We start from the raw sequence: 13805 nt of genomic DNA on the forward strand, positions 1-13805 counted from the left end.
TGGAGTTGAGCCATCAAGATAGGCAGAATTCTATCAGCTAGGGCCAATACTTTGGGATTGCAGTTTAACGCTTTGTGGCATATATGTGTGTGTGTTAATTCAAACATTAAGTCTTCCCTTTGGATGGGGGTGATGTCACAGTTTAAGAGCCTCTCTGCAGCTCTCCTGGACTGGTGGATTCTTGCATGGCTTGTGGAAGGAGTTGGGGGGTTGAGGCCTCGGGACCAAGTACTGCTAAGGCTTCTCTTTCCTCCTGGGTCGGTTTGTTGAGGTGGAAGGAACTCATAGCCAAAAAGGAAGGTGGCAGTAAGAGTGTCTCCTTTTGAATGTGACCCCTGCACTCATACTTAAAAGTTGGGAAGGTAGCATCATCATGCGGATTCATACTAGGAGTTTTATATTGTTTTCAAGCTTTAATGTATCTGAAGGTACTATGAGATGAAAATGTTCTGTCAGGAATGGAAAACCGTCTTTAGACTGAAGTTAAAATGAGAGATTGGAAATCACAAGGTGTCTGGGGGATGACGTGTTAGGAGCCCTGGAGGTGGAAGATTAGGTGACAATATGTGGGCATGCCAGGTACCTTCTAGGAAAACTTGGGATACGAAAATCATAATTTGAGAAGTGTATTCATTATGGGGTGAGGGTCAGCTCACTTAACAAAGGCATTTTTTCAGAAATGTTTGTTCTCTGCATGCAGGGAACCATGATAAATGTAATGGGGACATGCAGATGAGTTAAGAGTCTTTTCCTGCAAAGAATTCCCATTTCATAGGGGGAGACGTGACTGAGCTTCTGTGATGAGTGATGTAATAAAAAGGTGAACCAAAGTGCTGAGGAAGGTAGATGGATCCTGACTTGCAGATCTACAGAATTTTGCTTGAGAAGATGTAAGACACGGAGGTGGGAGAATGGCTTTCCAGGGCAGAGGGAAGGTGGAGAGCAGAAGCACTCCAACCTAAAATGTGGTGTTGTGGTCCTGGCACACAGAACTGCCTGGAAGGAGTGGATGGAATTCAGGTTTCATGTTGGAGAAGGTGGGAAGGTCTTCTAGACCTTTGTTCTGTAGCACATGGGGATCCATCAAAGGTTTGGAGAAGGAGAACGAAATGAGCAGGACTGTGTTTGAAAGGTGCTTCTGGTGGTGGTGAGGACAATGAGTGGGGGAGGGGTAGTGGCTGGGAGGCTGTCGGAGGGCTGTCAGAAGAGTCTAGGGGAGACACGTTGAAGGCCTGCAGTCTTGGGGTAGAGGTGCAGGGGAGGGTTGTTCCAGAGCTTTGGTACTTTTCCTAAATTTGAAAGTTCTCTTCTAAAGTTTAGATCTGATTGAGTTTATTAAGAAAAAGAAGATGATTTTGATGAACACACATCTTTGTTGACCCTCACTGGTATCATTGGTCTGTTTCAAGCAATGAAACCACACTGAGACATGGGGAGTGGTAGAAAGGGAGGACAGGAAGAAGGTGATGGAATGTGTGGAGGCTCCTGCTTCTTTTGCCCTAGCGTGGTTCTCTCCAAGCCTGTCCTGGTGCCTTTCCACATCTCCCCTCCTTCTTCTTCAGGTTCCTTTTCTTCCTCCTCTATAAACAGACACATTTCTCTAAGTTCTTCCGTATTTCTTCCCCCCGCCCCCATCCTCCCATCCACACATGTCTAGCCCTAATGCTTCTACTTTTCACGTGGGCAAATGACTTCACAGCCCATTTGCTCAGCTGTAAAGTGGGACACATTACCTGCCTCATCGTGTCATTTACATCTGTAAATGAGGCAGTTCATAGAAAACATTGCCTAAGGACTTGAAACAAAGTAAATGCTCAATAAGCATCGAGCATATATTTATATGTTTATGGTATTCTGTCATATTTTATATTGATACAAGTTTAATCACTTTTGAGTTCTTTGAGGTATTATTTTTGGCTGGAAAATATTTAGCATAGTACTTGCTCCAGTAAGAGTTCAAAATTTTATCTTAATTCCTCTTGTCTGCTAAGATGATATTTTGGACTCTTCCTCAGTATGGCATGGAATTGGCCTTCCTGAGGGATGGATGGGTCACCTTAACGCTTCTGCTTAGAACCAGGGGTCTCATTTATGAATTGGCTGATTGGAGCTGTGGCTAGGGAACAAAAAAAAATTCATATTCCTGCCCCATATAACCATACAGCCCTGCCCCCCCCAACGTGTTCATTAGATGAATAATGTAACAAACTAGAAACCAAATTCACTTTATAGCTATCAGAATTGAAGTTCTTTGTCATGTAAATGAACAGCCAAGAGTTGGCAGATGTGACCCGTGAGGCTCTTGAGTACTGTTGAGACTGTGGGCAGGCGAAGTACACTCAGGAAATGGGGAAGCCATATTCTCTGCAGAAAAGTAAAGCTGAATTGTGGAAGTTTGTAAAGTATATTTGTATTGGAATGAAGAGTGTGGGGCTTAAAAACTGCTCAGTTGATGTCTCCTTTGTTTTGTTCTTCTGGATACCTTTTGACCAGGAAGGTTAGCCTCATCAAGGCCAAGATACAGGTGAAACACGAATCTTAGAGACTTTGGCATCTGTAACCTAGGGTTTGCATTGGATGAGAAGCTTTAATTCCCTTTAGGAGTGGGTAAACACTGGTCCTTATAGATTATTTGTTAAAATTAAGAATTTCCAGGAAGGTCCAAGCTGAGCCACTGGACCAATACTACAAGCTTGTTAAGGAAAGTTGTTGGGAGTGGACCATGCTTTAATGGATTTGAGGCCATCAAAATTCTCTGGCACCAAGTCTATGATATATGATGGCTGTTCTCATCCTTTTTAGTAATTTTAACCCGTACTTCAGTATTGCATTTTTAAATTTTTGCTATCATTGACATATTGTAAAATCCAAAGGCAAATCTTTCTATTTTTCTGATGTTTAAATATCCTTGTCTCTTAGTGTTCTGTGTTGAATTTTCGGGTTGTTGTCTCAAGTGTTTATTTGATGAACACTACCCTTAAAAGTAATGGGATGCTTTCCTCTATTTCTAGCTATTGTGGATGATGAAAGGCTCTCTGCAGAGGAGATGGATGAGAGGAGGAGGCAGAACATTGCTTATGAATATCTGTGCCATCTAGAGGAAGCCAAAAGGTAAGATCCCAATGCAGTCTATCTGTGTACCTTCTCCTGGATAAACTTTGGGATACTATACTTTTTAAAAAATGTTTTATTACTTGTTTTGGAGGGGGGGGGACAGAGAGAAAGGAAACAGAGGATCTGACATGGGCTCTGTGCCGACAGCAGAGGGTCCGATGTAGGGCTTGAACTCAGGAACCGTGAAATCATGACCTGAGCCAAAGGCGGACGCTCAACCAACTGAGCCACCCAGGTGCCCCTGGGATACATGCTGTTAACAACTCATTTGCAGTCTTATTGGTAGCAGTGTAAGTGGAGAAGAACCACCTGTCTTTTTGTAAATGGTCAGGTGGAATTGAGAAAAAGTTGCTGCCACAGCCAGGGTCAAGGCCCTAGGAGGGAGGCAACTATTTCTTTTTCTTGCTTACGTTCTCCCAGGAAATCTCTGGGCCAATTGCAGATTATTTCAAATTCCTCATCTCACTGATTTGGAAGTGAGGGCACAGCAAAGACTTAAATCAACTTCTTTTTTTTTAAGTTTTTAATTTTAATTCCAGTTTTGTTAACATACAGTTAGTTTCAGGTGTGCAGTATAGTGATTGAACAGTTCTATACATTACTCAGTGCTCATCATGATGAGTGTACTTGAACTTCCTTTTTCCCAGAGCTTCCTCAGATATTTTTGTCACCCCAAACCCCAGTAATTATAAATACTGTATAGGACAGTATCATTTTGAACTGAAGTCCATCGGTCACTAAGCTAGAGAGTAGGTTTATGACTGCAATCTCCATTTAAACATTGGGTTCTCTGAGGAGAAAGTGAAGATAAACTAATTTGCCCTTAGGCCTCTGTATCGGAGGAACCACAAGAACTTTGTCCTGTGCTGGGTGAATACTCCATTGCCCATATGCCGTGAATTTGATTCTGATTTAGTGCTTTGTGCTGTGATTGAGTAACAGTGTCATTCCTTGGACAGATGGTATGTTCTAGCTTTGTTAAGTATATAGAAATAAACATTGGGGTAATGGTCGTTGGTGTTAATGATCTCTAATCACTGTTAAATAGCTGTCTACAGAGCTGGAGGAATGAGGCTTTTTATCAAGTGCTGTGTGGAAGAGAATTCAGTGACACATGAACTAATTTGGCCTCAGAATCACTTGAAAGGGGATTTCTCAGGGTTGTTTAATAATTTAACAGTGTCTCGTAGCTCTAAGCTCTGAAGAATACTTTTAAAGATTCTAAAATATGTGAAGTTGACAGGTGGCAGGTCACTGAAGACTCAGTATCAGCCTAAGATTATTAAAAACAGGCTTTTAGTCAAGTTGTTGATAATAAAGTTAGATACGGAGAGTGGCTCATAAATATTCCAAATAAACATGCTTTCAAAGAAAAAGTTTAGGAAGAGTAACGAGAAACTTTCTCCTTACACACATGTTGAGTTCTAAATTTTTGCCTCTTACTTTTTCTAAATGAGAAGCAGTGTCCTACTGGGGAGAGGTCAGCGGACTGGATTTCCTGGTCCCAGCATTACCACTTAGGAGCTGTGTGACCTTGGCCACATTGTTTAACCTGTGGGAACTTCGGTTTTGTCTCCTCTGTAATGGGATGATAAACATGTTAGCACAGTAATGAGTTTTTGTTGTGTCATAAAATAAAATGCGTAAATTAGGGGCGTCGGGGTGACTCAGTCGGTTAAGTGTCCGGCATCAGTTCAGGTCATGATCTCGCGGTTCATGAGTTCAAGCCCCACAGTGGGCTCTTCACTGACGGTGTGGAGCCTGCTTGGGATTCTGTCTCTCTCCCTCACTCTCTGCCCTTCTCCCACTTGCATTCTGTCTCTCTCAAAAAAAAAAAAAAAATCTAGGAGTTTCTAATGTACAGCTAGATTTAAATACTACTTTAAAAAATGCGTGAATTAAAAAAAAAAAATAAAAAGGATGTTAGTGCCACCTGCCCTACCTCATGATTCCCACCCCTGCCCCTGCTCTAAAAATCACCTAAAATATAAAAGGCAAAAGTGTTCTGTAAACTTAATAGTGCCAGTTAGGTGTATGGTGATAAGTATAGTTTTCTCCTGAATGTATTGAATGTATCAATATAGCTTGACAGCTTGTCACAGTGTTTTCAAACCTTTGTAGTTGAATTTTGTTTTAGAGAAGTCAGAGTAACAATTAGCCCAGGTTTTTTGAAGAAAGTTTCCTAAGAATAGTTTCATTGAAAGAAAAGACTATGAAATATACAACTTTTCCTCTAAGATGACTTTATTAGTTTATTTTACAAGAAGAGATTAGGTGTAATATGTATTTATGAATCTTATTAACATCTGAACATTTTTGGTGACTTTTAGGGAACCTGATTTTTGGAAGTAGAGTCTGTAAAAATGTGGCCGTTAATAGATACATATTAATATGTGAGCTATGATTTCAGAAAGCATAGTACACAGAATTCTGATGGTCCTAAACTCAAGAAATAAATGAAAGGGTGAATTAGTCTCTGTCCAAAAAATTCAGAGGGTTTGGTACATGATTCTTTTACAATGCTAATGCCTTAGGAATTTGTCATATTGGGTTTATTATAGTGCATGCATGTGCAGGTGTTCATGTGAGTATGGTTGGCTTAAAATACTGAGTTTCTACTAACTGGTAAACTTAGAATGTGTAAGCTTAGCCAGGATCTGTCTCTAGTTCAGCTCAGAACTGATTGGGTGTACTTAAACTAAAAATGTGTAGGTTCTGTTGTTGTGCCTCTTTTTGGTTCCAGAGGTAAGAACTGGAAGGATGTGTTTGTATGTTCTTTTAATTCAGAATTTTTGAAAACTCAAAATTGTAATAGTCTGTTACATCTTTAACTTTGGCTTTATTAATTTCAAGATTTGTGATAATTAATAATAAACCATTTAAAAGCTACATCATTCAGAGGAGATATCACTACTAACAGAAATAAAAAGGGTGATGTACTACTATGCCAACAAATATATGTAGGATAACCTAAATGAAATGGACAAATACCTAGAAAGACATAAACTATCAAAACTGACTCAAAAATAAATTAACAATCAGAATAGACTTAGAACAAGTAAAAAGGTAAAGTTAGTAAGCAAAAAATTGCCTGTTTTTCAAAAAACATGTAAGAGGAGGGAACACTTCGCAACCCATTCTACTAAGACCCATTTTTTCTTTGATACCAAAAGCAGACAAAGATACCTCAAAAAATGATAGACCTACATGCCTTATGAGTACAAATAAAAAAATCCTCAACAAAATACTAGCAAACCAAGTCCAGCAACATAAAGTATCATATACCACTAAGTGGGATTTATCCCGGGAATGCAAGTTTAGTGTAATTCAAAAATCGATCAAGACATTTTAATGGGAAAAACATCTTTCAACAAATAATCTTGGGCAACTGGAAATAGTCAAGCATAAAAATGAATTTGGATCCCTATCCCATGCATAATCTAATCGAAATGTGAGAACCACAACTACAAAACTCCTAAAAGAAAACAGGTATAAATATATGTGATTTGGGGGTAAGTAATGGTGACATTTCACCAAATAAGATACACATGCACCAGAACAGGACAGGGGGTTTAACATCAGTTGTTAGGGAAATGCAAAGCAAAACCACAGTGAGATACTACCTCACACTGGAATAGTTAGAATAGAAAAGACCAACAATATCAAGTGTTTGCAAGGATGAGGGAAGGTGCTTGTTGAATTACAAAATGGAGCAGCTACTTTTTATAACATTCTAGGGTCGCCTAGGTGGTTCAGTTTGTTGAGTGTCTACTCTTAATTTTGGCTCAGGTTATGATGCTAGGGTCATGGGATCAAGCCCCCTATCGGGTTCTGCACTGAGCATGGAGCCCGTTTAAGATGCTCTCTCTCCCTCTGCCCCTCTCCCCCACTTGCACACACTCTGTAAAATAAAATTTCAAAAAATGTAAAACATTCTGGAAGCTACTTAAAATAATTAAATATGGAATTACCATATGACCCAACAATTCCACTACCAGATATATACCAAAGAAACCTGAAAACCTGTGTGCATGCAGAAAACCTGCACACAAATGGTCATTGAGGTATTACTCATGGGAGCAAAAAGTGGAAACAACCCAAATGTCCATCTACTGATGAGTAAATGAAATGCGATATATCCCTACCATGAAATACTATTCATCTATAAAGAATGATATTAGCAAATCACATTCAACAGTGTATAAAAAGTACTGTATAAATCACAACCAAGTGAGATTTATCCCAGGTATGCAAAGCTTGTTTCATATTTGAAAATCATTTAATGTGATCTATCACATCAACAGGCTAAGTAAGAAAAATTACATGATATGTCACTGTATCGGTGCAGAAAAGGCACTTAACAAAATCCAAACTTATTCAAGAAAAAAATTCTTAGTTAACTAGGAATCAAGGGGGGGAACACCCTCAGTTTGAGAAAGACAGTGAACAAAAAACATGCTAAAAGCAAACATCATATTTAATGGTGAGAAATTCCAAGCTTTCCCATTAAGATACAAGGCAAAGACCTTCCTTCTCACCACTCCTTTTTCAACTTTGAACTGGAAGTTCTAGTTAATATAATTAAAAAAAGAAAATATAGATTGAAAAGGAAGAAACAAAACTGGGTTTATTCATAGATGACATGATTGACTATTTTAAAACTCTGTAAGAATTTTTTAAAAATTGGAACTAATAAGCAATTATAGCAAGATACAAGATTATATGTAAAAGTCTATTGCTTTCCTATATGTCAGCAATGAACACATGGAATTTGAAATTAAGAACACAGTTCCATTTACATTAGCACTCAAATGAATTATTTAGGTATAAATTTAATAAAATATGCACAAAATCTATATGAGGAAAACTATAAAACTTTGATGAACTAGAAGAAAGAACTAAATAAGTGGATAGATATTCCATATTCATGGATAGGAAGACAGTATTGCTAAAATGTCACTTCTTCCCAACTTGATCTATAGATTCAATGCAGTGTCAGTCAAAATCTCAAGTTATTTTTTGCATATTGACAACCTGATTCTAAAGTTTATACTGAGAAGCCAAAGACCTAGGGGCACCTGGGTGGCTCAATTGGTTAAGCATCTGACTTCGGCTCAGGTCATGATCTCATGGCTCATGAGTTTGAGCCCTGCATTGGGCTCTGTGCTGACAGTTCAGAGTCTGGAGCCTGCTTCAGATTCTGTGCCCCTCTCTTGCTCTGTCCCTTCCCCACTTGGGTTCATTCTCTCTCTCTCCCTTCCTCCCTTCCTCTCTCTCTCTCATAAATAAGCATTAAAAAATGTTTAAAAAAAAGAAAAAAGAAAAAGACCTAGAATTGCCAACACAATATTGAAGGAGAACAAAGTTGGAGGACTGACACTACCAGACTTCAAATTTAATACAAAGTTGCAGTGATCAAGAGAGTGGCATTGGTGAAACATTAGGCACATAGATCAGTGAAAGAGAATAGAGAACCCAGAAATACACCCTAAAAGTATAGTCAATTGACCTTTGACAAAGGAGCAAACCAATACAATGGAGCAAAGATGGCCTTTTCACCAAATGGTGCTGAAACTGGACATGTAAAAAGTGAATCTAGACCTTACACATTGTACTCGTCACAAAGTATACCATTATACCCTTCACAAAAAAATACCTCAAATGGATCACACCTACCTATAAAAAGAAAAACTGTGAAACTTTTAAAAGATAACAAAGGAGGGTGTGCTTGGGTGGTTCAGTCATTTAAGTGTCAGACTCTTGATTTCGGCTTAGGTCATGATCTCCCAATCAGTGGGATCAAATCCCACATCAGGCTCTGTGCTGACAGTGCAAAGCCTGCTTGGGATTCTCTGTCACTCTCTTTCTGTCTTTCTCTCTCTCTCTCTCTCTCTTCAAATAAACATTAAAAAAAAAGATAACAAAGGAGAAGACTTAGATGAAATTCAGTATAGCAGTGACTTTTATGATAGAGCACCAATGGCATGAAAGAAAAAAAGTGAGTAAGCTGGATTTCATTAAAATTAAAACTTTCTGCTTCACAAAAGGCAGTGTCAAGAGGATGAGAAGACAGTCCACAGGCTGGTATAAAATATTGGTAAAAGACCTGTCTGATACAGAACTGCTGTATAAGATAATTTAAAAACTCTTAAAACTTCAACAATAAGAAAACAACTAGGTTAAAGAATAGGCTAAAAACCTTAACAGACGCATCTCTGAAGAAGATACACAGATGGCAAATAAGCATAGGAAAAGATGCTCCACGTCATGTGTCATCAAGGAAGTGCAAAATAAAATAAGATACCACTGTACAATTATCAGAATGGTCAAAATATGAAACACTGGCAACACCAAATGCTGTGAGGGTTTGGAGCAACTGGAACTCTCATTGCTAATGGAAATGCAAAGTGGTATAGTCACTTGCAGTTTGTTAAAAAACCAAGCATACTCTTATCATGCTATCCAGTAGTTGTGCTCTTATTATTTAACTGATGGAGTGAAGTCTTAGGTCCACACAAAAAACTTGTGTATGGATATCAAAAGACTTTTTTAATAATAGGCAAAAGTTGGATGTGACCGTGATGTCCTTCAGCAGGTGAATGAATAAATACCCTGTGGCATATCCAGACAGTGGAATATTATTCTTTGCTAAAAAAAAAATGAGCTATCAAGCCATGAAAAGAGGTACAGGAACCTTAAATGCATACAGCAAAGAAAAGCCAATCTGAAAAGTCTACATCCTATACGATTCCAACTATGACTTTCTAGCAAAGGCAAAACTATGGAGACAGTAAAAATATCAGCAGTTGGGAATGGAGGATGAATAGATAGAGCACAGAGAGGTTTTAGTGTAGTGAAAATACTCTGTATGACACCACAGTGATAAATGTCATTATACATTTTTCCAAAACCAACAGTGAACCATTATGTAAACTGTGGAATTTGGATGATTATGATAGGTTCATCAGTTATAGCAAATGTAGGTTCGTGTAGGCTAATCAATTATAACTAATGTTCTGGCTCAGTTGGCTGAGTGTGCAACTCTTAATCTTGGGGTTGTAAGTTGGAGTCCCACGTTGGGTGAAGAGATTACTAAAAAGAAAACCTTTCAAAAAAGTGAATTAATATACTGATACAGACTTCAACCTGAGTGGACGCTGAAAATATACTGAGGGAAGGAAGGCAGACACAAAAAGCCACTTATTATATAATTCCATATATATGAAGTGTCCAGAAAAGGCCAGTCCATGGAGACAGATGGTAAACCATTGGCTGCCTAGGCCTGGGAGAATAGAGGGGATGGAGAGTGACTGATTATGGTATAGTTATTGTAGGAACAAAAGTGTTCTAAAATTGATTGTGGCGATGGTTGCATAACTCTGTACTGAAAATCACTCAATTGCAGACTTTAAAAGGGTAAATGTATGGTATATAAGCTGTACCTTATTAAAGCCGTTACAAAGAAAAGTTCCTTTGACCAGACCAACTTGGGGAAGTGCTTAGTAAACCTGTTAAATAAGATTAAGCGGTATTCAGTAGATAAAATGAGCATAGAATGTATGCCTAAGATACATGGGTTCTAAACACTGTTGATTTTATAGTTTCTTGAGCACCCACCATGCTTAAACTGGTGCGGTAGGGTCACTTTGGGGGGTGGAGATCAGGCAACTAATAATGTGCTCACAGAAACTGTTCAGTTAATGCTTTTACTCATGAGTTTAAAATTCTGTCCTTCACTTACATTTGCTCTTTTGATCTCTCTGTATGTGTGTGCGGGAGTATCTCCCTGTTTCCAGCTCATCATTCTCCTAAATATCTCTTCTATGTTCATTTCTCTATCCCACCACGAACCTCCTGAAGCCTTCTGACTTCTCTTGCTAGATTACTGCTGTGCTCTCTGACTGGTTTCCTCAACCCTCTTGCCCCTTTAATCCTTTATCATCTGTATCATAGTCAAATGAATTTCTTCAAAACTCTCATCTGTTCTGGCCAATCCCATTGAAAACCACTCAGTGTTATCGCAATTCTCGTAGAATAAAGGCCAGACTCTTACAAGGCCTCATGAGCTTTGTATGGTCCAGTTCTTACAGCTGCTCCAGTTTCATATTGTGCCCCCTTCCTTATTGCTCTTTTTCCAGCCACATTGACCCCTTTTCCATAGGACCTCTGCATGTGCTATTCCCTTCTCCTGTGTATCTATTCAGGCTCTACTGTCTTTAGATTTTAACTCCCTTTTTCAGGGAGTCCTTCTTTGGCATGGCCCATCTAGGTCAACTACCCCTATTATAACATGACATCATATCTGTCACATAGTTGAATGAATTACTTAATGCTGGTATTGGCCTACTATCATTTGTTCACTAATGATGATTCATTGTACTGTTTTCTGTGTGTTTTAGTTTGCCTGGAGGTAACAAGTAGGATGTGAATTAGATTCGTGGTGGACAAGATTCTACATGGTGTGCCAGGACTGCCAGCCAAAAGTAAAATTTAGTCTTTGTCTCAGTGGAAAATTCTATGTTGTAGTTAGATGGTACAAGTTCTTCCTGCCATTTATGTGACCCAGTGGGTTATGAAGCTGGGAATCTGAGACAGTTTGATACCACAGGGAAGTAGAAGTGACCCAGAGAAGGGCATAGAGTATTTTTCAGTGAATGAATAAATGACTGAATGAACGAAGAGAGGAAGAGATAACCTGTATTATTAAGACGACTTGTGGCTGAAATTATTGCTCATAGCTGATAAAATTACGACATCTGGGCATATGGACTTACTAATTAAGTCTCAAAATACTAATATTAGTGACCAGGGAAAATATGAAAGGCATGTTTTTAAGACCAAAAAAGATAGTTGCTTTATAAAGTGGCTCTTGGGGTGCCTGGGTGGCTCAGTCAGTTGGGCGTCCGACTTTGGCTCAGGTCATGATCTCACGGTCCATGAGTTCGAGCCCTGCGTCGGGCTCTGTGCTGACAGCTCAGAGCCTGGAGCCTGTTTCAGATTCTGTGTCTCCCTCTCTCTCTGCCCCTCCCCCATTCATGCTCTGTCTCTCTCTGTCTCAAAGATAAATAAACGTTAAAAAAAAAATGAAAAAAAAATAAAGTGGCTCTTGACCCTGTGTTTATCCACAGGCTAACAGGTTTACATGACATCACAAAGAGCCAATCATAATTCTGTTGGGAGTGCACATAACTATGTGTACTAGTTATCCATGACTGTGTAATTAATTACTCTAAAACTTAGCGGCTTAAAACAAAGAACATTTATCTCACAGCTTTTCAAAGTCAGGAATCTGATTCTAGTTTAACTGAGTCCTGTGGCATTCAGTCTGTCATAAAGCTTCAGTCCTCCTAGGGTCCAAGCAGAACAGATCTTCCAAGCTCGGTCATGGTGTTGGCAGGATTCAGTTCCTGACGGACGTTTGGACTGAGGACCCCATTCCCTCGTTGCTGTTGCCCACAGGCTTCCCTCAGCTCCTTGACATATGGGCCTCTCTGTGGGCAGCTCCCAATATGGGAGCTGGCTTTCCTCAGTGAGCAAACAAGAAAGGGCCAGTAAGTTGGTAGCCAGAGCCCTTTTGTAACCCATTCTCAGAAGTGCTGTCCCATACTTTGCTGTATTCCAGTCATTAGAATCAAGTTAGTAAATCCAGCATGTGTTTCAAGGGGAGGAGATTCTAGAAGGGCATGAATTCTAGAAGGCAGGAATCACCAGGGTGATTACAAGCTGCCTTCTACAGGGTATATATATTTATATCCTTTTTCAGTTGACCCCAGAAAAGAGGGCAGGATCCTCTTTATTAATGTCAGAGACCAGATCAGAAATTGGATGGTGTCTTGGTGTAAATGATTATGGTATTAAGGTTATTTATGTCTGGATAGTTTAAAAAGATTTTTTTTTGAAATGTATTTATTTGAGAGGGAGAGACTGTGTGTGCATGTGCGCAAGGGAAGGGCAGAGAGAGAGGAGAGAGAAACCCAAGCAGGTTCTATGCTGTCAGACGTTTCACTGAATGAGCTACCAGGTGCCCCTATAGTCTTGAATTGTGAACTATTTGGGACTAAGCTTTTCATTCCTCTGCCATTTTAAATAATACTAAATGGACTTTTAAGTTTTCTTTTCAGGTGGGCCCGGGAGACTGTCTTGATCATTTCTTTGCTGTAGGGATTTTGCTGAAATGGGACCGTTCAGACAAGTCTGCTACTCCAATGGGCTTTGAAAGTTTCTCTCTGATGCCAGAAATCCCACCCTTTAAATTAAAGGAGTTAATTTCCTAAAAAAGAATTTCTTCTGAGTAGATTTCATATTAACTTCTGCAAAATAGCTTTGAATAATGAAAATAATTCCCTTTTAAGAACTTCATTTCTTTAGTTTTGTAGGGCAACTGTGAAAAAAATCCAAGATGGAGAGTTCTCTTTGGGAAAGTCTGGATCGAGGAAGGGAAATCAGACTAGAGCTATTAGGAAGAGCAGGGAATGGGAGGGGGCATGTTGGCAAGAGAAGGAGAGGGAATTTGCAAATTATAGTTGAGCAAATAGTTATGAATGGGGCTGCTGTTGTATGTTTCCCAAGGAAGTTCCTGATATATTTCTTTTTTAAGGAAGGGGAAAACGCTACAAATCTCCTGGCATGCTTACTTTTTCTGTCCTACCTCGGAAAGTAAACAGAGCAAAAAAGCCTTCCCTTGGTGATGG

General features: G+C 39.2%; 1 protein-coding gene across 1 annotated transcript in view; it reads left to right on the forward strand.

Moving 5' to 3' along the window:
- IQGAP2 (IQ motif containing GTPase activating protein 2) overlaps positions 1-13805 on the forward strand; it is a 296669-nt gene that overhangs the window by 47475 nt on the left and 235389 nt on the right. The window contains exon 2 of the mRNA XM_030323348.1: positions 3012-3111. Within this exon, the coding sequence (XP_030179208.1) occupies positions 3012-3111 (100 nt within the window). The remainder of the gene's footprint in view (positions 1-3011; positions 3112-13805) is intronic.

This window comes from Lynx canadensis, chromosome A1 (assembly GCF_007474595.2).
Source record: "Lynx canadensis isolate LIC74 chromosome A1, mLynCan4.pri.v2, whole genome shotgun sequence".
In the NCBI taxonomy this organism is placed as follows: Eukaryota; Metazoa; Chordata; class Mammalia; order Carnivora; family Felidae; genus Lynx; species Lynx canadensis.